The 24,484-nt window shown below is 36.2% G+C and overlaps 1 protein-coding gene and 1 pseudogene across 8 annotated transcripts in view; one reads left to right on the forward strand and one right to left on the reverse strand.

Moving 5' to 3' along the window:
* Positions 1-24,484, reverse strand: part of FAM135A (family with sequence similarity 135 member A) — a 126,008-nt gene that overhangs the window by 29,535 nt on the left and 71,989 nt on the right. For 5 of the 8 annotated variants that reach the window (XM_045803282.2, XM_045803272.2, XM_045803313.2 and 2 more), the window contains 2 exons: positions 22,255-22,341; positions 1,738-1,811 (listed from right to left, as the gene is read on the reverse strand). In XM_045803282.2, the coding sequence (XP_045659238.1) occupies positions 1,738-1,811; positions 22,255-22,341 (161 nt within the window). The remainder of the gene's footprint in view (positions 1-1,737; positions 1,812-22,254; positions 22,342-24,484) is intronic. The other 3 variants (XM_045803291.2, XM_045803322.2, XM_045803341.2) reach the window with 1 other exon arrangement.
* On the forward strand, positions 12,502-13,370 carry LOC148107502 (60 kDa heat shock protein, mitochondrial pseudogene; annotated as a pseudogene).

Consider the following 24,484-nt stretch of genomic DNA (forward strand, 5'->3'; position numbering starts at 1 on the left):
CTGAATTTACTAATTTGCTGGGAATAGCATATAGGAGAAATGTCAAAAGCTCCAACTGCCTACTAATGACTGATGATATTATTGAAAAAAAAATATATTCCATTGCTACTGCTGTACTTAACATATATTGGTGAATACAATTAGCAGCTATTTAAAACAAGGTACATAACTTTCTATTTAATACCTAATACTTTTTTTTTTAAAGATTTTATTTATTTATTTGACAGAGAGAGCAAGAGGGGAACACAAGCAAGGGGAGTGTGAGAGGGAGAAGCAGGCTTCCCGCAGAGCAGGGAGCCTGGTGCAGGGCTCGATCCCAGGACCCTGGGATCATGACCTGAGCCAAAGGCAGACACTTAACAGCTGAGCTACCCAGGCGCCCCTAAAAATAATACTTTTTAAAAAACCTTTTCTTATGGAAAACTTCAAACAAATTAAATAGAATTGTATAATAAATCCCATCACTCAGCTTCAACAATTAACATTTTGCTTTTCTTGTTTTATCTATACCTATACTCATTGCCCACACCCCACACTCTATTATTATTTCTAGTTTTTTTGAGGTAAAATTCACATGCTTTGAAATATATAAACTTTAGCTGTATGATTTTGACAAATGGATACATAATACACAATATTTCCATCTACTCAGAGTGCTCTCATGTCTTTCTAGTCAAAGTCCCAGCCCAAGTCAACAAGGCAACCACTGTTCTGACAGTTTTTTACCTTAGTTTAATCTGTTCCAGAACTGCATATAAATAGAATCATATATTTACTCTTTATGTCTGACTTTTGCTCAGCCTAATATTCTCAAAATATTCTTTAAAGACAAAGAAAACCAGATCTAAACATACTCAGCAGGAAAAATGGAAGGCATCTATTCTGGGCATTTTACTATAAATAATTTACATAACAAAAGGCACTGCCTTTTGTTCACTGGTGAACACTTTTTTTTTTTTAAAGATTTTATTTATTTATTCGACAGAGATAGAGACAGCCAGCGAGAGAGGGAACACAAGCAGGGGGAGTGGGAGAGGAAGAAGCAGGCTCATAGCGGAGGAGCCTGATGTGGGGCTTGATCCCATAACGCTGGGATCACGCCCTGAGCCAAAGGCAGATGCTTAACCACTGTGCCACCCAGGCGCCCCACTGGTGAACACTTTTGATCACTGGTGAAAATCTGTAATATATAATGATGAATATAAGAGATTCTGACCTGTGAAAATAAAGATAACAAGGCTGGAGCCAGAGAGTATGGGACTACCAAGTTTCTCGTAGGTCTGATATGGAGGTGGGGAGAATAGGGCAATATGTCTCTTTCTGTAAGATATGGGTCTTCCAGGAAGTAATTCATAAAATTAAACCCAATTTGTTTAAATAGGGAATTTCTGAACTTTATTTTTTTTTCTAAAGAGTTTATTTATTTGACAGAGAGAGACAGCCAGCCAGCCAGCGAGAGAGGGAACACAAGCAGGGGGAGTGGGAGAGGAAGAAGCAGGCTCCTAGCGGAGAAGCCTGATGTGGGGCTCGATCCCAGATCGCCGGGATTACGCCCTGAGCCAAAGGCAGATGCTTAACGACTGTGTCACCCAGGTGCCCCTAAATAGGGAATTTCTGAACTTTAAATTCTAATTTCTGCTATTGTAAATATCATATACTCTATATGAAAAATTTTGAGATAGATATCTTACATAAAAGGATGTAAAATCATTTTAACTATGGATCTAATCTACTCACTGAAGTTCCTGGTATGCAATGGCAGCTTCTCTTGGATGTTCAAAGCAAAAGAATGCTTCAGAAAATCTGCGTACCTGAAAAAATCCAAAAGGAATATGAGTAACATGGCACAATTAAAGGTCAGACAGTGGCAGGAAAATAAACCTCTTTCCATTAGGCCTTCCATACCTACCCCTATATAAGAATTAATCTCCCTCCTCAATGTTGCTAAAGTACTGTATTTTAGTACTGCATGAAATAAAAGAAACAATAAAATGTAAAGTGAGAAATGTAGGTTTATATTACGTATCCATGATTTATCCTCTCTGAACACAGGGATTCAGTTTATCTTACCATTCGATCCCAATCCCAAGAATAGTGCTTAGCACATGGTAAAAAAATGGTAACAATCAGCCAGCACTTACATCATGCTACGTGCCAGGTATGGAAGTATATGCCAATTGAATTGACTGCCCAACCTACTGGCATTGTGACTCTGAGGCATTTCACCTTTGAGCCTCAGATGACCCATTTTCACACTACACCTAAAACTTGTTCTACATTTGGGGTTACCGTGAAGAATAAACAGGATAATGTATGTGACAGCAGTTTGTAGTCTGGTGAGTGTATATAAATATAAGCTATTATAATTGCCATTATAACATTTATCGTATTTTTCTTTAAAATAATCATATATGTGAATTATCTTCACTCTTAATGTGTAATGTTCTTTAGAGTGTGAGCTATGTTTTCATGATCTTGGTTATCCCCCAAAACATCTACCTGGGTATGTTACAGAAGCAAGTACTTGATAAATATGGTCAAGTCTAGCTGAATATTTCTTTCACCATATTTGTATTTTAATCCTTTCATTTCTAATTATTCAAGGCTCTGTCAACTATTGGGAGCAATATGAAGCAACAGTAAGGAGATGGAAAAGATGTTTTGTTTGGAAGGTACAGGGAGGAAAGACAAATTATAATACAGCCTAAGATTATATTACATCTTAGATTCTTTTCTAAAAGGGAATATGATGTAGGGTTCTTCGGTCTTAAACATAAAACAATTTGGAGATACATTTTACTTGTCATCAAGATTTGGCCAGCTGAATTTCTGACTTACTAAACTTGCTTGCCTAAGCAGATGAGACTAGGTCTTTACAGGAACAAGTCAGTGAGGGAGTTGGGGAGAGGAAGATATGAGGCATTTATGAGAAGAATGCAATTTGTGTCTGTACTTTCAAACACTATTCAATTGCCTCTTCTTCCTCTCCAACACTAAGGGAAAGATGAGGAAAGGTACCTGCCTATCTACCTATCGTTGAGAGATGTTTTCCCCTGAGGGCTGTAATGTGTGAAGAAAGGAAACCTGAAGCCTTCTGGATTCCTGCAGTTGTAGCTGGGCCTGCAAAACTGGCTAGTTGATTTTCCTTCTCTCCTTACCTGCTCTGATTTCTACAATCATAACTATCATTTCTTTTTTTGTTTTTAAAGATTTATTTGAAAGAGACAGCCCCAACGGGGGAAGAGGCAGAGGAGGAGGGAGAGGGAGAGAATCTCAAGTAGAATTCCTGGAGTGCAGAGCCAGACGTGGGGCTCAATCCCAAGACCCTGAGATCATGACCTGAGTTGAAACCAAGAATCCGATGCTTAACTGACTGAGCCACCCAGGTGCCCCACAACTATCATTTCCTGATAGCATCCTAACTACCAGGCTCTATGATAAGCACTTTATTTTCATTGTTATTTAAACTATATGAAAACCCTATGAAGTGGATATGTCTTCATTTAATAAGTGAGGAAACAGGGACAAAGTGGTTAATTACTTGGCCAAGATAACATAGCTAGCAAGTGATAAACATGGGATTCAAATAAAGATTTAAGAAATTCCAAACCTTGTGCTTCAAACCACTTATCTCTTCCCTTCTGCATAAAGACTCCCTGTTAATAGAGAGCCCTTCCTTTCCTTTATGTACCCACACAAAATTCTTTATCTAATTTTTCTCCTGCCATAATTTTGTGCTATGACAATGTATAAGGAGTTAAGTCTATTAAATGTATTTTGTGGCTATAACTAAGGTATGACTGCCACCTGATGGCAGCACCACTTAATCTGGAGCAAAAGATGTACATTAAAAAAATATTAAATCTACAAAATCAAACTTAGGATGAGTAATATATATATTACTACTTTGGTATATATGTTTGTAAAACAAATTTTGTATATGCACTCTAATTTTTAAAAACTCACTTATTTGGCAATATTAACTTCAAAATTTAGCAAACAGCTAGAAGGTTAAAAAAAGCCTCTTGAGCATTCAAAATGGGTATTTATTAATGCTTTACAGAGTTAAATGTTAGTTTATCTGTGTTCATCTAACATGTTCCTTAAATTGTTAAATAGTATTTATTATAGTATAAATTTATTATACTATAAGATATTACAAATAGTATTTGTATAATAATGACTAGAATATAACAAAATCATAATACCACTTATTGTAATAATTATAATACATAACATTTATTATTAAAATAGTTACTGTAATATATTAATAATATATTTATTATAATGATTTTATACACGCCTATCCAGGTTATATTCAAATCCTGAGTACAGGATCTAAATATCAGATATATCATATTATCTATGTTGCCTTGAAGAAAATGGTCACCTCACAAATGTTAACTGAACAAATATTCTTTAAGTTCTTAGATTGTACTTTTGGTAGGATACTTTAAAGCCCCCTTTATACATAAAGCTGATCTGTGGTTATTATTAAGTACAACTCTAACTGGTATATGTTATTTACTTTTCAATCCACAGCATATTAAAAGAGCAAATGAGACAAAGGAAAAAGGAGAATTACAGAATATACATGATACATATAAGTATACATAAGTATACTAGCCAATTAGTAGAGAACTTGTTACTGAAACAAAAACACCCTCCCTTAAAAACATAAACCTAGAACATTCCCATAAAAAACAGACAAAATAAAAATTAATATAACTTAGAATCCTTTAATGGAAGATCTAATATCTAGACATTTAAAAAAAGATTTACTTATTTACTTCAGAGAGAGCGTGAGCTGGGGGAGGGGCAAAGGGTGAGGCAGAGAGAATCTAAAGCAGACTCTGTGCTCAGTGCAGAGCCCAACGCGGGGCTTGATCTCAAGATCCACGAGTTCACAACCTGAGTCAAAATCTATAGTCAGGCACTAAACCAACTGTTAAAGTGCCCCTCTAGACATTTTTAATAGCATGGAACACCAGTGTATTAAACCTTGGAGCACATAAATAAAATGGATAATGATAACCAATCATTTTGAAAGGGCTAAATTAGGTCTGGCATACTCTATTTCAGAAGGTAGGAGACCATGAAGCACACTAGAAAAGTTTCATTTAAAATGGTAAAAAATAGGGGCGCCTGGGTGGCTCAGTCATTAAGCATCTGCCTTCGGCTCAGGGTGTGATCCCGGCGTTCTGAGATCGAGCCCCACATCAGGCTCCTCCACTGGGAGCCTGCTTCTTCCTCTCCCACTCCCCCTGCTTGTGTTCCCTCTCTCGCTGGCTGTCTCTCTCTCTTTCAAATAAATAAATAAAATCTTTAAAAAAAAAGGTAAAAAATAATTTAAGGGAAGAGTTAATCCTTTGGAGTATATATCAGATAGTAACAAAATGCACTTTGGGATAAACATTTCCTGAACATACTGGATATGTTCTATATATACACATAAAAGCTATAATACACTGTGTTTATGTTAATAATTTAACATTGGAAGTCTGCCCAAACCTTGCAAAACAGGAAATAAAAAGTAACAAATTAAATACTATAAATAATATGTTTTCAGAAAGTAGTTCTACTTGATTAGGAAAAATATAGCTTAATATATTAAGGTCCACATACACACACTACACATGTATATTTTGCTGCAGGAATACCAGATCAAGAAGTTTTAGAGATGAGTACCTCTTCGTAAAAATGCAAACTTCATAATCTTTTGTGTAAATAACTCATTATTGTAAAGAGGTCTTTGAGTGGGAAAGGATGGCTATGCAAGCTATTCTTAACTCTTTTCCTCTTCTAGAGCATAAAAAGCATTGATAGAGTCGAAAATACCATTTTATGATCTTACAATCTCAATAAAAGCTAAGAACAACTCCCTGACCCTCTATTCTTCTTACTGGTTGCTGCAAATTAGAATCCAGGGTCCTGCTAAATCCTTTAGCAGCTTTAAGGTACAAATATAAAAAAAGATCCTGCTTCCACTCGCAGATGCAACCTGACTCCAGGGAAGACAAGCCAGATTTCAATTCCCACTCTTTCTAGCAAAATGCTCTTATTCAGGTAACTGCCTAACCCTGTTAATCACCTGGAGAACGTGTAAAAAAAAAAAAAAAAAAAAAAAAAATTACCCATTCCTGGGCCTCATTCAGCAATGGTAATTTTTAAAGTTCCTTAGATGATTTTAATGTACAACCAAGAATGAAAACCACTATTTTAACTTCTACCACGACAGAAATTCTCTAATTTCTCTGATCTTCACCATGACAGGTAATGGATTTGTCTTCCTGAAAACTATAAAGCTGTACAAAATACATGGAACAACTGTTTCAAGAATCAAAGAACATGCTTTAGATATGCAAAGAAGCATGAAAGTATAACTTAACAATCATGAGATAAAAGCAGTCTGTAGAAATGGACTCCAAGATAACTCAGATGTTAGAATTAGCAGGCATATACTTTATTAAAAAATAAAGACTTTTTTTCCAGAGCATTGATGAATCAATATTGACACTTATTAATTAAAATCCATAGTTTACATTAATATTCACTCTTGGTGGTGGATACTGTATGGTCTTTAACAAATGTATAATGGTGTGTGTCCACCATTACAAATCATCAAGAATAGCTTCACTTCCCTAAAAATCTCTTATGCTCTACCTATCTGTTCTCTCCATCCCCCTGAACCTCAGCAACCACTGATCTTTTCAATGTCTCCACAGTTTTTCCTTTTCCAGAATGTCATATAGTTGGAATCATATAGCAGGCAGTGCTTTAGATTGGTGTCTTTCACTTGGCAATATACTTTTTCAAGGTTCCTCTTTCTCTTTTTGTGGTTTGATTGTTCATTTCTTTTTACTGCTGAATAATATCCCACTGTGTGGATATACAACAACTGTTTTTATCTGTTCACCTGATGAAGGACATGGTTCCTTCCAAATTTCGGCAATTACGGAAAAAGCTGCTATAAATATTGTGTGCAGGTTTTTGTGCAGACACATGTTTTCAACTCATCTGAGAAAATACTAAAGAGCATTACAGTTGGATTATACTCTAAGAGTATGTTTAGATTTGTATGAAACTGCCAAATTGTCTTTTGAACCAGCTGTACCATTTTGCATTTCTACCAGCAACAAACGAGCACTCTAATCTTCCCTAATATTTGGTGTGGTCAGTGTTTCACATTTCATCCATTCTTATAGGTATGTAGCAGTATCTCATTGTTGTTCTAATTTGAAACTCTCTAATAATGAATGGCAAATAATGTATTTCCCTTCCCCCATGTGGAAGGCTATAGAGGGCTGGAGTTGGATTCCCAGGCCAGTTAGGCTCCGGAAAGATAGTTTCTACTGAGACAAGGTCTTTCTAAGAAGAAGAGAATGCTCTGGATGTATTTTAAAACAGCTACCTCTCTCACCCCCTTACCCTCCTGCACGAGAGAGGAGATTTTCTCTATCTTCACCATGAGAACCTGATGGGGTTTCCAGAGGTAAAAGTCATGAAAGTGTGGGGTTCTCCTAGGACTGAGCCCCCTTGAAGTTATTACTTCAAGCTTGTTCATACTGAGCCACCAGAAATTCATCAAATACAATTTAAGTTTTTCTATCCCATTACTGGCTCTAGTGGTCATTTCTCCTCGTGGTTTGGTCTCTGCTTTGGTCAGATGTGACTCTCCGTAACTGCCTATCTCACTCTCCAATTTGGGGGCAGGAGTTTGACCTGTGACTTCAATTCTCTAAAACATCTAAGAAGTTGTATTGATACTCAGTTTGTTCAGCTTTTTTCTTGTTGTTAGGGTGGAAGTGATTATGTCTAAACCTCTTACATGCCAAATTATAAACAAGAAGACCAGGCAAGTACTTTAAAGCAATGATTATAATTGCCCAGTGAGTCAAAGAAGCTGGTTGTAATGAATGAGGAGGCAAGGAACTTCAGCAGAAAAATGGAACTACTAAAAAAAAAAAATTAGAAGTAAAAAATGTATCTGAAATGAAAAATTTACTAGATGAGATTAAGAGCTGATTAGACACTACAGAAGAGTGAATTCAAAACTAGAATCATGAAAATTATTCAATCTGAAATGTGCAGATTAAAAAAATGCTAAAAAACAAAAGAATATCAAATCATATAATACAAGTGAAATTAGAGTACCAGAGGGAGAGGAGAGGGGAAAATTGGGGCAGAAAAAAAAAATATCTTAAGATATGATGGCTAAAATTTTTGTAAAAATTGGAAAGAAAAAAATCAACCTGCAGATCTAAGAATCTCAACAAATCCCAAGCAAGATAAATACAAAGAAAACTACAACAAAGCATATCAGAGTCAAATTGCTGAAAACCAAAGATAAAGAGAAAATCATTACAATAACTGGAGGGGAAAAATAATATAAATGACAACTGATTTCTCATCAGACACTATGGAGGCCAGAAGATAATGGTATATTTTTAAGTACTGAAACATAGGGGAAACAATAATACAGAATATTGGCTGAACAACCCATCAATAAACTTGACCTAATTTAATTTAGATCTATGGAATACTAATCTAATAAATTTAGCAAGGCCTCAGAGTATACAGTTAATATGTAAAAATCAATTGTACTTCTATATCCTAGCAACAACTGTTTGGAAAATGAAATAAAAAGACCATTTATAACAGCATCAGATAATATAAAAAACTAATGAATAAAATTAAGACACTGAAACTACAAAACACTTCCAAGATACATCATAGAACACCTAAATGGGGAAATATAATGTGTCCACAACATATGATGAAAGAGAAAATTCTCTCTACATAGATTATGCAATGTAAACTAAAATCCAAGCAAGACTTTTTAAAATAAAAACTTACCAGCTGATTTTAAATTTACATAGAAATACAAGGGATCTGGAAGAGACCAAACAATCTCAAAAAAGGAGGAAAAAATTGGAGAATGTACAGCTAATTACCTGACTGCAAGACTTACTACAATAACACCATCAAGTTAGGGGGGTATTGATATAAAGGTATATGAGAGATCAATGAAACAGAAAAGAAGGCCAAGAAATAGATGCAATTTATTAGCTAACTGATCCTCAACAAAGATGCTAAGGCAATTCAATAAATAAATTTTCAAAACATGGTGCTGGAATTGTAAATGGAACTGTTTTCTTAATTTCTCTTTCTGCTACTTTGTTATTAGTGTATGGAGATGCAATAGATTTTTGTATATTAATTTTGTCTCCTGCAACTTTTCTGAATTCATTTATTACTTCTAATAGTCTTTTAGTGGATCTTTATAGAGTTTTCTTTATATATTATCATATCATTCGTAAATAGTGACAGATTTACTTCTTCATTACCAATTTCAATGACTTTTATTTTTCTCTTCTGATAGTTGTGGCTAGGACTTCCTGAACTATGTTAAATAAAAGTGGTGAGAGTTGATATCCTTGTCTTGTTCCTGATCTTAGAGGAAAAGCTTTCAGTCTTTCACTACTGAATATGATGTTAGCTGTGGGTTTTTTCATATATGGCCTTTATTATGTTAAAATATGTTCTCTCTAAACCCATCATGTTGAGAGTTTGTATCATGAATGGGTGTTATATTTTGTCAAATACTTTTTCTGCATCTTTTAAGATTATATGGTTTTTATCCTCCGTCTTGTTAATGTGATGTATCACACTGATTGATTTATGAATATTGAGCCATCCTTGCATCTCTGGAATAAATCCCAGGGACAGCAGTGAGTGATACTGTTAATGTATTGTTAAATTTGGTTTGCTAATAGTTTGTTGAGGAATTTTGTATCCATGTTCTTCAGGGATATAGGCCTGTAGTTTTCTTTTTTTTTTTTTTTTTTTTTGTAGTGTCTTCGTTTGATTTTGGCATCAGGGTAATGCTGGCCTCACAGAAAGAATCTGGAAGCTCTTCTATTTTCTGGAATAGTCTGAGAATGGGCATTACTTCTACTTTAGTTGGTTTGTAGAATTCACCTGTGAAGGTGTGGTCCTAGACTTTGGTTTGTTGGGAATTTTTTGATTACTGATTCAATTTTGTTACTAGCTGTGGATCTGTTCAAATTTTCTATTTCTTCCTGATTCAGATTTGGAAGACTGTAAGTTTCTAAGAATTTACCCATGTCTTCTAGGTTGTGCAATTTGTTGGTATATAATTTTTCACAGTTTTGTTACAATCCTTTGTATTTCTGTGGTATCAATTTTTATTTCTCTTTTACTTCTTCTTTTTTTTCCTCTTTTACTTCTGATTTTATTTCCTCTCTCTTTTTTTCTTTGAGTCTGGCTAAAGGTTTATCAATTTTGTTTATTTTTTCAAAGAACCAGCTCTTGACTTCATTGATCTTTTCAATTGCTTTTTAGTCTCAACTTCATTTATTTTCATTGTAATTATATTTCCCTCCCTCTATTATCTTAGGACTTCCTTTACTAGTTCCTTTAGGTATAAGGTTAGTATGTACAGTTCTACCAAGAATAAAATACCTAGGAAAAATTTGACCAAGAGGTGAAAGACCTGTACTCTGAAAACTACAGGACATTGATGAAAGAAACTGAGGATGACACAAATGGAAAGCTATTCTATGCTTATGGATGGGAAGAATTAATATTAAAATGTCCGTGCTACCAAAAACAATGTACAGATTCAAAGCAATACCTATCAAAATACCAACAGTTTTTTTCATAGAATTAAAACAAATAATCCTAAAATTTGTATTGAAACCACAACAGACCCCAAATAGCCAAAGCAACCTTGAGAAAGAACAAAGCTTCAGACATCACAATCCCAGATTTCAAGATATACTACAAAGTTATATTAACTGAAACTATATGGCACTGGTATAAAAATAGACATATAGATCAACAGAACAGTATAGAGAGCCGAGAAATAAACCCATGCTTATATGGTCAAGAATATACAATGAGGAGAGGCGCCTGGGTGGCACAGTCGTTAAGCGTCTGCCTTCGGCTCAGGGCGTGATTCTGGCGTTCTGGGATCGAGCCCCACATCGGGCTCCTCCGCTAAGAGCCTGCTTCTTCCTCTCCTACTCCCCCTGCTTGTGTTCCCTCTCTCGCTGGCTGGTTGTCTCTCTCTGTCAAATAAATAAATAAAATCTTTAAAAAAAAAAAAAGAATATATAATGAGGAAAAGACAGCCCCTTTAATAAACGGTCCTGGGAAAACTGGACAGCTACATTCAGAAAAGAGAAAGCTGGGCCATTTGCTTATAACAGACAAAGATAAACTAAAGTCCTAAATATGAGAACTGAAAGAGTGAAACTCCTAAAAGAAAACACAGGCAATAATCTCTTGGACACTGGTCTCAGCAACATATTTATGGATATGTCTCCTCAGCAAGGGAAACAAAAGCAGAATTAAACTTTTGGGACTACATCAAACTAATAAACTTTTGCACAGTGAAGGAAACCATCAATAAAACAAAAAGGCAACCTACTAAATGGAAGAAGATATTTGCAAATAATATATCTGATAAGTGGGGGGAGGCCTGGGTGGCTCAGTTAGTTAAGTGTCTGCCTTCAGCTCAGGTCATGATCTCAGGGTCCTGGAATGGGGCCTGGCATGGGGCTCCCTGCTCAGTGGGGAGTGTGCTTATTCCTCTCCCTCTGCCCCTCTCCCTCCATACCCTCCTCCTGCTCGTGCTCATGTGTGCTCTCACTTTCAAATATAAATAAAATCTTTAAAAAAAAAATCTGAAAAGGGGTTACTATCCAAAATATATGAAGAATTTATGCAACTCAACACAAAAAACATGAATAATTGAATTAAAAATGGGCAGAGGACCTGAACAAACATTTTTCCAAAGAAGACATACAGATGCCCAAGAGACACATGAAAAGATATTTCACGTCATTTATCATTACAGAAATGCAAATCAAAACTACAAGCTATCACCTCACACCAGTCAAAATGGCTAGTACCTAAAAACAAGTATTGGTAAGGATGTGGAAAAAAGGGAATCCTTGTACTAGTGGTGAAAATATAAGTTAGTGCAACCACTGTGGAAAATAATATAGGGGTTCCTCAAGAGATTAAAAATAGAAATGTCAGATTTGCGTCCGAGAGCCTGCCTCTCTGCCTGCATGCCCTACCGCTGCCCCACAGAAATGCTCTGATTACCCACAGCCCTTCGCCAAATGAGGCCAGTGTCCAGGGCTCCTCATCTCACTCAGGCCTATGCCAAAGATGTAAAATTTGATGCAGATGCCTGAGCCTTCATGCTTTAAGGTGTACAATTCACCTTTTAGCTGATGTTGTAGCCATTACTATGGGGCCAAAGGGAAGAACAGTGATTACTGATCAAAGTTGGGAGGTCCCAAAGAAACAAAAGATGAGGTGACCATTGCAAAGTCAATTGACTTAACAGACAAATATAAAAATACTGATGCTAAACTTGTTTAAGATGTTGCCAATAACACAAATGAAGAGGCTGAGGATGGCACCACTACTGCTATTGTCCTGGCAAAATAAACAAAACTGATAAATCTTGAAGATATTCAGCCTCACGACTTAGGAAAAGTTGGAAAGGTCATTGTGATCAAAGATGATGCCATGCTCTTAAAAGGAAAAGATGACAAGGCTCAAATTAAAAAATGTATTCAAGAAATCACTAAGCAGTTAGATATCACAACTAGTGAATATGAAAAGGAAAAGCTGAATGCATGTCTGGCAAAACTCACAGATGGATAGTTCTGCTGAAGGTTGGTGGGACAAGTGGTGTTGAAGTGAATGAAAAGACAGAGTTACAGACGCCCTCACTGCTACACAAGCTCCTGTTGAAGAAGGCATTGCTCGGGGAGGGGACTGTGCCCTGCTTTGGTGCATTCCAGCCTTGGATTCAGTAACTCCAGCTAATGAAGATCAAAAAATTGGTATAGAAATTACAGAACATTCAAAATTCCTGCAATGACTATTGCTAAGAATGCAGGTGTTGAAGGATCATTGGTAGTTGAGCAAATTGGGCAGAGTTCCTGAGAAGCTGGTATGATACTATGCTTGGACACTTTGTGAATATGGTGGGAAAAGGAATCATGGGTCCAACTAAGATTATGAGAACTGCTTTCTTGAATACTGCTGGAGTGGCCTGTTAACTACAGCAGAAGTTGTAGTCACCAAAATTCCTAAAGAAGAGAACACAGGAATGGGAGGAATGGGTGGAATGGGAGGTGGTATGGGAGGTGGTATGTTCTATTTCCCAGAATAGTGCTTTACCATTAATAATGAACTGTGAGAGGAAGCTCAAGGCAGTGCTCCTCAACAACTTCAGAGAAGGCAGCTGAAGGAAATGACTGAAGAAAAGGCCAGCTAATGTTTAAGAAAATCACTATAACCATCAGCTACTGGTTTCAGTTGACAACATATAATGGTTTACTGCTGTCATCATCCATGCCTACAGATAATTTATTTTGTATTTTTTAATAAAAAGACATTTGTAATATTCCTGGTAATTGAGTGCAAGAGCCACAGCCATGTACCACTGTATTGCTTTCAACTTTTTTAGAGCAGTTTTAAGTTCACACTAAAATTTAGAGGAATGGCGGGGGGGGGGGGGTGCCTGGGTGGCTCAGTCAGTTAAGTGTTCAGACTCCTGATTTCGGCTCAGGTCATGATCTTGGGGTCATGGGATCAGATGGAGCCCTGTGTTGGGCTCCATGATGAATGTAGTGCCTGCTTGGGATTCTCTCGCTCCCTCTCTCTCTGCCCCTCCCCCGATCTCTCTAAAAAAAAAATTTAGGGGTGCCTGGGTGGCACAGTCAGTTAAGTGTATGCCTTTGGCTCAGGTCCTGATCTCAGAGTCCTGGGATCAAGCCCCCATCAGCCTCCCTGCTCAGTGGGGAGCCTGCTTCTCTCTCTCTCCTGCTCCTGTTCATGCTCTCTCTCATGATCTCTCTCTCTCAAATAAATAAAATCTTAAAAAAAAAATAAATAAATAAATTTAAGAAATTTAGAGGATTGTACAGAGATCAATGAAAAATTTTAAAACTTTAATTCTGAGAACTGTATAGTTTGAGATATTATTTTATTTTCATTTTACAGTCCAAAGAAAGGCTCATTAAATGGAAGAGTTTAAATGAGCAGTACCATAGAATATTAAGTAACCAAACAGCAAAAGCACCACATCAACTTGAATTTCTTTGCTTTAGATTAGAACCACAAATATTAGTGCATAGTGAGTAAAGCCATGTATTTACACATGTTCTGTTTCCCCACAAGATTACTAAGCTCAAAATCAGTTTTCTTCTCAACCAAGAAATTCCATTCCATTTTCTGTACCTCCATAAGACATACTTCATTCATCCCAAAATATATAAAACAAGGTTAGATCCTTCTTTGATGCTTTGGTATACTATTTGATAGGGCTCCATGAGACATACTTACAATGAAAAATAATTTGCTGCGTACCTAAAATTCAGATGTAACTAGGCATCCTTTATTTTTATTTGCTATATTTGGCAATTCTACCAAACAGGACACTGAAATACAAATAGTTTTTTACTATAAGTATTTCCCAAACACTACATAGGACATATTTATACTAAAAATTGTTTGTTGTTTACCTATTTTAAAATTTAATCAGGTACTCTGTATTTTATCTGGCAACCCAAAGTATTTGGCAGGACAGAACTAAAGATTTATTCAAGTTGTCCCTGAAAGGATGCTTGCTATTTTGTCTTATTCTACCAGCCCTAACAAGAGCTTGCTCAGGGCAGAATACAAGTCTGCAATGCTAAGACAAAGCACAAAACCTGGCTCTCCAAGTCTGTAAAGGGCATATTTCATCTTAACATTAGACTTAACTAGGCACAAGCTACCATACACATTAAATATGGCATCTCTGCTGGCACACTGGGAAGCACTGTAACATAAGCACTTTTGGAAATAGCAGCAATAAAGATCAGTAAAGTTGTTGAGGGCAGTGAAAATGAGTTCTCTGTAAGACACTGGCGAAAAACAATTCTTCAAGGTCTCTTACATTTCTGCAAGTCTTGTGAGCAGAATGATTGTCCTTGTTGGAGACTATCTTTTCAAGGATATTTATATTGAAAACAGCCTGGGAAGATGGAGATATGTCTTCCTTAGGAGCAAAGGGCAGGTTTGCTTACAGCCTTGGTAGATAAAGATTCCCTTTGGAGCAAACAGCAAGCATGCCCACGTCCATTATAAAATATTTGGGACCCTTAAGCACAAAGTTTTTCTCCTGCAATACACTAGTGGCTTTATGTTGGGCTGTGGAAACTGGGGCTCAAGAAACAAGTGCAAATGATAATACTAAGGTTATGTTATTGCTGTAATAAAGTCCTTTGTCTCTGATATCGTATCTTCTGACAGCATTAATCATTCTATGGCAGGTTACCTTATTTGCTTGTAGGTCCTTTACAGATCTCAGATCCTTTACAGTTCTTGACAAACAAAAACTTCATTATAATTTCAATTTATTTTTGGTTTTTATAAGTTATCTCATTTGATAATTCCATATTTCAGTTTGGAATGACAAAGACATCTTTCACTTATATTAAATACCTTTAATCTTTTTTCCCCAGCTATATTGAGAGATAACTGAAATACAACATTGTGTAAGTTTAAGGTGTACAATGTGTTGATTTTGATACACTTACATATTGCAAGATGATTACCACCTTAGCATTAGCTAACACCTCCATCATGTCACATAATTACCATTTCTTTTTTGTGGTGAGAACAATTAAGATCTACTCTTTTAGCAACTTTCAAGTATAGAGTACTGTTAACTAAATAAAGTACCACACTGTACATTAGACCCCAGAAATTATTTATCTTATAACTGGAAGTCTGTACCCTTTGAACAATAGCTCCCTATTTCACATCACCCTTCTTCCACCTCTGGTAATCACCATTCTAATCTCTGTTTCCATGAGCTCAGTTTTTTTAGAGTCTACAAGTAAGTGGTATCATCCAGTATTTGTTTTTCTCTGTATTATTTTTCCCTTAGCGTAATGCCCTCAAGGTCCATCTGTGTTGTTGCAATGGCAGGATGTCCTTTCTTTCTTTTCCTTTTTAAAAAATATTTATTTGACAGAGAGAGAGAGAGAGGACACAAGCAGGGGGAGCAGCAGGCAGAGGGAGAAGCAGACTCCCCGCTGAGCGGGAGCCGGATGTAGGACTCAATCTCAGGACCCCAGGATCATGACCTGAGCCAAAGGCAGATCCTTAACTGACTGAGCCACCCAGGTGCCCAAGATCTCCTTTCTAATAGTTGAATAATATTTCATTGTATATACAGGTTTCCCCCACTATCCAAAATAGAGGATTCCTAATGAAACCTTTCTTAAGCTGAAATGGCATAAAGTGAAGAAACAATGACCATTTTATAAAACCAAAAATCTTCTTGGTATTTCTTTTGGTCAGAAAACAGGTAACTAATGTAGGTCTTTCCTAAAAGCACAGCGGCATTAAAGCAAACTTTGATAGCAGGGGAAACCTGTATATACTATCTCTTCTTTATCCAGGCATCCATTGATGGACACTTAGATTATTTCCATGTCTTGGCTATTGGGAATAATGCTGCAAAAACATGGCAGTGCAGGTATCTCTTTGAGATTCTGTTTTCTTTTCCTTTGGATATGTACCTGGAAGTGATATTGCTAGATCAAAGGGTAGTTCTATTTTAACAAACTCCCACACTGTTTGCCATACTGGCTGCACCAATTTACATGCATACCAACAGTGCACAAGGGTTCTGTTTTCTCCACATCCCTGCCAACACTTGTTATTTCTTGATTTTTTATAACAGCCATTCTAACAAGTATGAGGTGATAACTCATTGTGATTTTGATTTGCACTTCCTGGATGATTAGTGACATTGAGCATCTTTTCATATACCTATTGGTTGTATGTCTCTGCATAAATGGTTATTCAGTTCCTCTTTACATTTTTAATCAGATTTTTTTCTATTGAGTTGCACAAGTTCTTTATATATTTTAAAATATTAACCTCTTATCAGATATATGACTTTCAAATATTTTCTCCCATTCATTAGGTTGCCATTTCATTGCTTTGCAGAAGCTTTTTAGTTTGATGTAGTCCCACTCGGTTTATGTTTGCCTTTGCTTTCGGTGTCAAATCCAAAATAACATCGCCAAAACCAATGTCACTAGGGAGCTTTTTCCCTATGTTTTCCTCTAGGAGTTTTATGGTTTCAGGTCTTATGTTTAAGTCTTTCATTCACTTTGAGCTAATTTTTGTGAGCAGCTTAAGACAGGGGTCCAATTTCATTTTTTTGCATGTGGTTATCCAGTTTTCCCAACACCACATATTGAAGAGACCATCCTTTCCCCAGTGAGTATTCTTGGCTCTCCTGTCAACTGTTAGTTGGCCATATATGGAAGGTTTTATTTCTGGACTAAATTTGTTTCCATTTGTCTATTTTTATGCCAGTACCATACAGTTTTCATTACTACATCTTTGTTGTATAACTTGAAATCAGGAAATGTGATGCCTTCAGCTTTGCTCTTCTTTCGCAGTATTGCTTTGGTTATCTGGGGTCCTCTGTGGTTCCATATAAATTTTAGAATTGTGTTTTTTTCTATTTCTGTGAAAAATACTATTGGAATTTTGATAGGGATTGAACTGAAACTATAGATGGCTTTAGGTAGTATGGATATTTAACTATTTTAATTCTTCTGATCAATGAACATGGAATATCTTTCCATGTGTTTGTGTCTTCAATTTCTTTCATCAAGTCTTATCATTTTCAGTAATAGATCTTACAGCCCCTTGGCTAAATTTATTCCTAAGTATTTTCTTATATTTGATGCTATTATGAATGGGACTGTTCTCTTTATTTCTTTTTTACGTATTTCATTGTTAGTGTACAGAATGCCAACGAAGTTTTGCATGCTGATTTTGTACCTGCAACTTTACTGTATTTGTTGATTAATTCCAACAGTTTTTTGATGGAGTCATAAGCATTTTTTTAATATATATAAGATCATATCATATGCAACCACAGACAATTTTACTTCTTCCTTTCTGATTTGGATGCCTTTTATTGCTTTTTATTGTCTCACTGCGCTGGTTAGGACTTCTAGTACTTTGTTGAATAGGACTGATGAAAATGGGAATCCTTATCCTATTCGTGATATTAAAGGAAAAGCTGTCAACTTTTCACCACTGAGCAGGATATTAGCTGTGGGTTGTCATATTATTATTATATTGAGGTACATTCCTTCTATATCCAATTTGTTGAGAGTTTTTACCATGAAAGGATATTGTATTTTGTCAAACGCTTTTTCTGCATTTATTGTGATGATCATATAATTTAATATTTTATTTTATTAATGTGGTATATCACATTTATTGATTTGCATATATTGAGCCATCCTTGATCCCAGGGATAAGTCCCATGTGATCACGGTGTATGATCCTTTTAATCTGCCGCTAAATTCAGTTTGCTAATATTTTGTTAAGAATTTTAGCATGTTTGGGGGCGCCTGGGTGGCTCAGTTGTTGGGTGTCTGCGTTCGGCTCAGGTCATGATCCCAGTCCTGGGACTGAGTCCCGCCATCAGTCTCCTTGCTCAGCAGGAAGCCTGCTTCTTCCTTTCACACTCCCCCTGCTTGTGTTCCCTCTCTCGCTGTCTCTGTCAGATAAATAAATAAAAATCTTTAAGAAAAGACATTTAAAAAAAAGAATTTTTCCATGTTCAATTTTCTGTATTCATCAGGGATATTGGACCGTAGTTTACTTCTCTTGTATTCTCTTTATCTGGCTTTGGTATCAGGGTAATGCTGTCATTGTAAAATGAGTTTGGAAGTGTTCCTTCCTTTTCGATTTTCTGGAAGAATTTGAGAAAGATTAGCTTCAATTCTTTACATATTTGGTAGAATTCACCACTGAAGACACCTTTTCCTAGGCTTCTCTTTGCTGAAAAATTGTTGGTAACTGATTCAATCTCTTTACTCATTATTGGCCTGTTCAGATTTTCTATTTCTTCATGATTTAGCTTTGGTAGATTTATGTTTCTAGGAATTTATCCATTTCATCTAGGTTATCCAATTTGTTGATTCATAATTTTTCAAATTAGTCTCTCGTGATCCTTTGTATTTCGGTGGTAATAATTTGTACTGTCTCCTCTTTCATTTCATATTTTAATTATTTGCATCTTGTTTCCTTTTTTTTTTCAGTCTAGCTAAAGGTGTTGATTTTATCCTTTCAAAAAAAACTCAGTTCTTTGTTGATTTTTCTTATTGTTTCTCTTATCTTCTTTCATTTATTTCTGTTCTAATATTTGTTACTTCCTTCCTTCTGCTAACTTTGGGTTTAGTTTGTTCCTTTTCTAGTTCCTTGATGTGAAAAGTTATTTATTTGAGATTTTTTACCCACTGGTTATTCAGAAGTGTTGTTTAACCTCCACATATTTGTGATTTTCCCAGATTTCCTTCTATTTATTGATTTCTAGTTTCATACTATTGTGGTTGAAAAAGATACTTGGTATGATTTCAATCTTTTTAAATTTGCTAAGACTTACTTTTTTGACCTATCATATGATCTATCCTGAAGAATGTTCTGTGTACACCTGAGAAAAAAATATATTCTGCTCTTGTTGAAGTAACTTATATATGTTTGTTAGGTCCATTTGGTCTGATTATGGTTTAAGTCCAATGTTTCCTCATTGATTTTCTATCTGGATGATATCTCCATTGTTGAAAGTGAGGTACTGAAGTCCCCTACTATTACTGTATTGCTTTCTGTTTCTCCCTTCAGATCTGTTAGTATCTACTTAGTATATTTAGGTGCTCCAATGCTGGGTCCATATATACTTAAAATGGTTAGATCTTCTTCATGAACTGACCCCTTTTTCATTATATAATGACCTTCTTTGTCTCCTGTTACCATTTCGGCTTAAAGTCTATTTTGTGTGATATAAATATACCTATCCTTAAAAAAAAAGTGCAGATATCCTTGTTCTTTTGTGGTTTCTCCTTACATTGAATCTTTTTCCATCACTTCACTTTGCTTCCATGTAGGTCCTTAAAGCTGAAGTGAGTCTCTTGTAGGCAGCATATAGTTGGTGCTTTTTTAAATCCACTCAGCCACTCTCTGACTTTTGATTGGAGAATTCAATCTATTTACATTTAGAGTAAATACTCTAAATGTAAGGATACGTAAGGATTTACTAATGCCATCTTATTAGTTGTTTTCTGGCTGTTTTATAGTTCTCTTCTTCCTCTCTTGCTGCCTTCCTTTGTGAACTGATGATTTTCAATAGTGCTGTGCTTTGGGTCTCTTTATCTTTTGTGATCTAGTGTAGGTTTCTGCTTTGTGGTTATCATAAGGCTTACATAAAACACCTTGTAGATGTAACAGTTTATTTTATACTGATAACAATTTAACTTCAATCTCATTCAAAAACTCTAACCTTTTATTGTCCTTCTTTTATGTTTCTGATGTCATAATTTACCACTTTTAATAATGTGTATTCATTAACAAATTACTCTAGCTATAGTTATTTTTAACACGCTTGTCCTTTAAACTTTACATCAGGATTAAGTGATTAACATACCACATTATTGTATTAGAGTACGGTGAATTCGACTGTACACTTAGCTTTACTGGCATATTATATACTTTCATATGTTTTTTTATGTTGTAATTAGTACCCTATCATTTTAGTTTGCAAATTCTTTTCTGCATTTCTTGTAAGGCAGGTCTAACAGTGATGAATTACCTCAGCTTATGTCTAGGAATATTCTTATTTCTACTTCATTTATTAGAGATAACTTTGCCAGAAAGAGTATTTTGATTGGCAGTTATTTTTTTAAGCATTCTTATTCATATATAATCTCACTCTCTTCTGCTCTATAAGGTTTTTGCTAACAACTCCACTGACTATAAGTGATAATCTTCTTGTTCTTGCGACTTTCAAGATTATCCTTTTGTCTCTGATTTTTGACAGTTTTATTATAATGTATCTTGGAGAGGATGTCTTTAGATTTAGTTGGTTTGGTGACCTATAACCTTATGTACTTGGATATCCAAATATCTTCCCATGTTTGGAAAACTCTCAGTAATTATTTAAGTAGGCTTTCTGTCCCCTTCTCCCTCTCTTTTGCTTCTGGAACTGCAATTATTAAAAATTATTTCTTTTGATGGTATCTCATAGATCAGACAGGATTTCTTCATTCTTTTTCATTCTTTTTTCTTTGCTCTCCTCTGATTGGCATTTCAAGTTCCTATCTTTTATTACAGATTCTTTTTTCTGTTTGGTGCATTCTGCTGTGACTGTGCTATCTGTTGCATTTATCATTTTAGTCACTGAATTCTTCAGCTCCAGAATTTGTTTTTGGTTCTTTATAATTTCTGTTAATCTTCTCATTTTGCGTATTGTTTTCCTGATTTTGATTAATTGTCTTTCTGTGTTTTCTTGAAGCTCACTGAGTTTCCTTTAAATAGCTATGTTGAATTCTTTATTAGGTAAATCAAAGATTTCCATGTTTTTGGGTTTAGTTACTGGAGGACTGTGATCCTTTGGTGATGTCACGGTGTTTCAGGTTCTTTGGAGTTGGGTTTTTTCTTTCTTTCTTTCTTTCTTTTTTCTTTTCTTTTTTTTTTTTTTGAGGGGGAGGGGCAGAGGGAGAGAAAGAATCTTAGGCAGGCGCCACACAGAGTGCGAAGCCTGATGTGGTGTTCGATGTCACGACCTGAGCCAAAATCAAGAGTCAGATGTTTAACCGATTGAGGAACCTAGGCGCCCCTCACGTTCTTTGGAGTTTTGCATTGCTACCTTAACATTTGAAGTAGTAGCCACCTCCTCCAGTATTTACTAATGATCTTCAGGGCAGAAATACCTTTCTCCAGTCCTGCCAGAATTTCTGAGGCTTTCTCAGACTTTCCATGGATACATCTGCTCCATACTTCTTGCTCCCTCTTGTGGCAGACTTTAATATTGCATTCCTTCTCTCCTTCCTGCAACACACAAGGCTGAGTGCTGACCCCCTACCTTTGTTTCCCAAACCTGGTGTTACAGCTCCTTTGTGGTCTCTTCCTGGCCTATAGCTACAGGTTTGCGAAAGCTTGCTCTCACTACTGTCTTCAGCAGTGCACACAGGAAGCCAGCTGCAGAGTAGAGGGGAGAGCGTGGGTGAGGCATGTGGGATGGCGGAGGTTCCCATGGCCAGCTGGACAGGTGAAGCTGTCCAAGCAGCTCATGGGCAGACTTTTAATGGGAGTCTGTGATGCAGAGAGTACAATGAGTACCTTTAATGCCTTCTGAGAGCCCCATTTGCCACTTTCCCAGTCTCTTTCCACCCCACGTCCCAGCCATGGAGCTCCTGATTTAGTGCTCTAGATGGGGTGAGAGAGAGAGAGAGAGAGAGAGATAAGTCTCTTTGGTAATGTCCTACACTGCTGGGCAAGTTGGGTACTCACTCATCTGTTCTCCCCTTTCTCTGCAGGAAAAATCACAGGCCAAGAAGGGTTCTCATAGATCTAAGCTGCGTTATCTTGGGTGAGAAGTGATATATGTAAAGACAAGTTCTTCCTCTTGCTAGAATTCAAATGCATCCAAACTTGTACTTTTTTTGCTTCAATGGAATGCTGGAACTTCTCCGGAAATCTGAACTTGCACAAAGGCTTTCTTAACCCTGGGTAATTGTCTAAGTCAGAGTTTCCCAGAGGTTCCCAGACTACAGCCAAAAGGAGCAAGAGCTAGTAATAGGCTACTACAGGGTCCAGTCAAGACTGAAATCTATCTGCTTATTATCCAGTGCACAGGTGGGTGGGAGGCCTCCAGGGTTCCTAGGTATATGGTATTGGATCCCACAGCACTCACAGTCACTTTTGTTCACGGATAGATACTAAATTTTTGTTGTTGTGGATGGGACAAAAACAAGGAACATTTTATATTGCCATCACTGCCTTTTATCTTTTTATGTAATATGGGACACTGGGAACCATTCACATATTAATAGTCTCTGTATTTTAATATGAATGTGTATGCCACATGACTACAGAATTCTGTAAGTTTAGATGACTTAATTTTCTAAGAATCAGAAAATCTGCCCTTTCTGAATCTTGATATCAAATAACATGGTAAAACAAATGTTAAACTAATTCATTATATCGTTCTTTACAAGTAGAGACTTACATTTCCTCTTTTTAGTCCAATGCTTTGCCTATTTACTTTCAACCCAGTAAGAGATTCCATATCATGCATTCACTTCAGTGACTTACTTCAATTGTGCTGCTTCTGAATACACTTTTAGACTTTATTATAGCCAATTTTGTCTCTATACAAATAATGAATGACCTTTGGACTACTTTGGTTACGTAGGCATAAGCAATGTATTCTCAGAATACTGATACACTTTATGAACAAAGTTCCTGTTTAACTGCATAAATGGGAATCAAAGGACATAATATACCACCATTTCCACAGTTTTTGTGATATATGGCAGGGCAGGGCATGACAGGGCAAGGTTTATTATTCCCGGTTAAGTAACAATAGGGCACTTTCTTGCCATGTCTTAATTACCCTTCCTTGCTTCTTTTAGGAGTTAAACAGGCCCTATTTTGTTATCTGCAATGGAGGGGAAAAAAAAAAGAAAGCACTAGGGAAAATTTCAATTTATCTTTGACATCTGAATTTTCCATAAACCCAATTTTTATCTTGGCCTTCCTTCTTTGCCCCCCTTTTTTCAACTGTGTTCATCAGCTTCTCTCTATTGAAGTTTACCTTCTTGTTCTTATTCTACCTCAGACAACCCCATAAAACATTATGCTACAAAGTTGCTTCTGATCCTTGCCATCATTCTCTTCCCTGAGAGGCCGCATATCAAGTGGTAAAAAACGCACGCTATGGAGCCACAGTGCCTGGGTTTGACTCACTCACTACCTGACAACAAATAACAAACTTACAGCCATAATGGGATATTTTACCACACTTTTCTTGACAATTGGTAGCGCTAAGAGCCATAAATTCATTAAAAATATGAAAAATTTGAACAAAATGATTTATAAACTTAACCTAGCAGACATATTTAGAACACTTAAGCCAGCAACCTGATGAATATACATTCCTAGTATAGGTAAAGCAAGTCTTAAAGAATAGTAAAGTACTGAAATCACAGATTGTTTCCTAACAACAATGAAGATAAATCAGAAATCAACCATAAAAAGAAAACTAGAAAATTAAGATATTTGAAAACAAAGAAGCATACCCCTGGAAATAGTCTCTTTAGTTATTAGCAAGAGACAAAGATATAGTCAGATTACCTCAGGCTGTGTGGGATTTTTATAAGGATATAGAGTAAAGTAAGGACATCCAGGGAACTGACTCTGTAGACAAAGAGCCAGTTCTTGCGAAACTGGAATGCTGTTCATTGCCATTTAGTAAATAACAACTACACTAACATCCTAATATCACTCTAGTAACTGTTGTTTCAGAGACAAGCATTTATTGTTCCCTTTTCTGGTCATTCCTCTATTC

The sequence above is a fragment of the Ursus americanus genome, chromosome 29 (assembly GCF_024610735.1).
Source record: "Ursus americanus isolate L20-20 chromosome 29, mUrsAme1.1.p, whole genome shotgun sequence".
NCBI classification, from domain to species: domain Eukaryota; kingdom Metazoa; phylum Chordata; class Mammalia; order Carnivora; family Ursidae; genus Ursus; species Ursus americanus.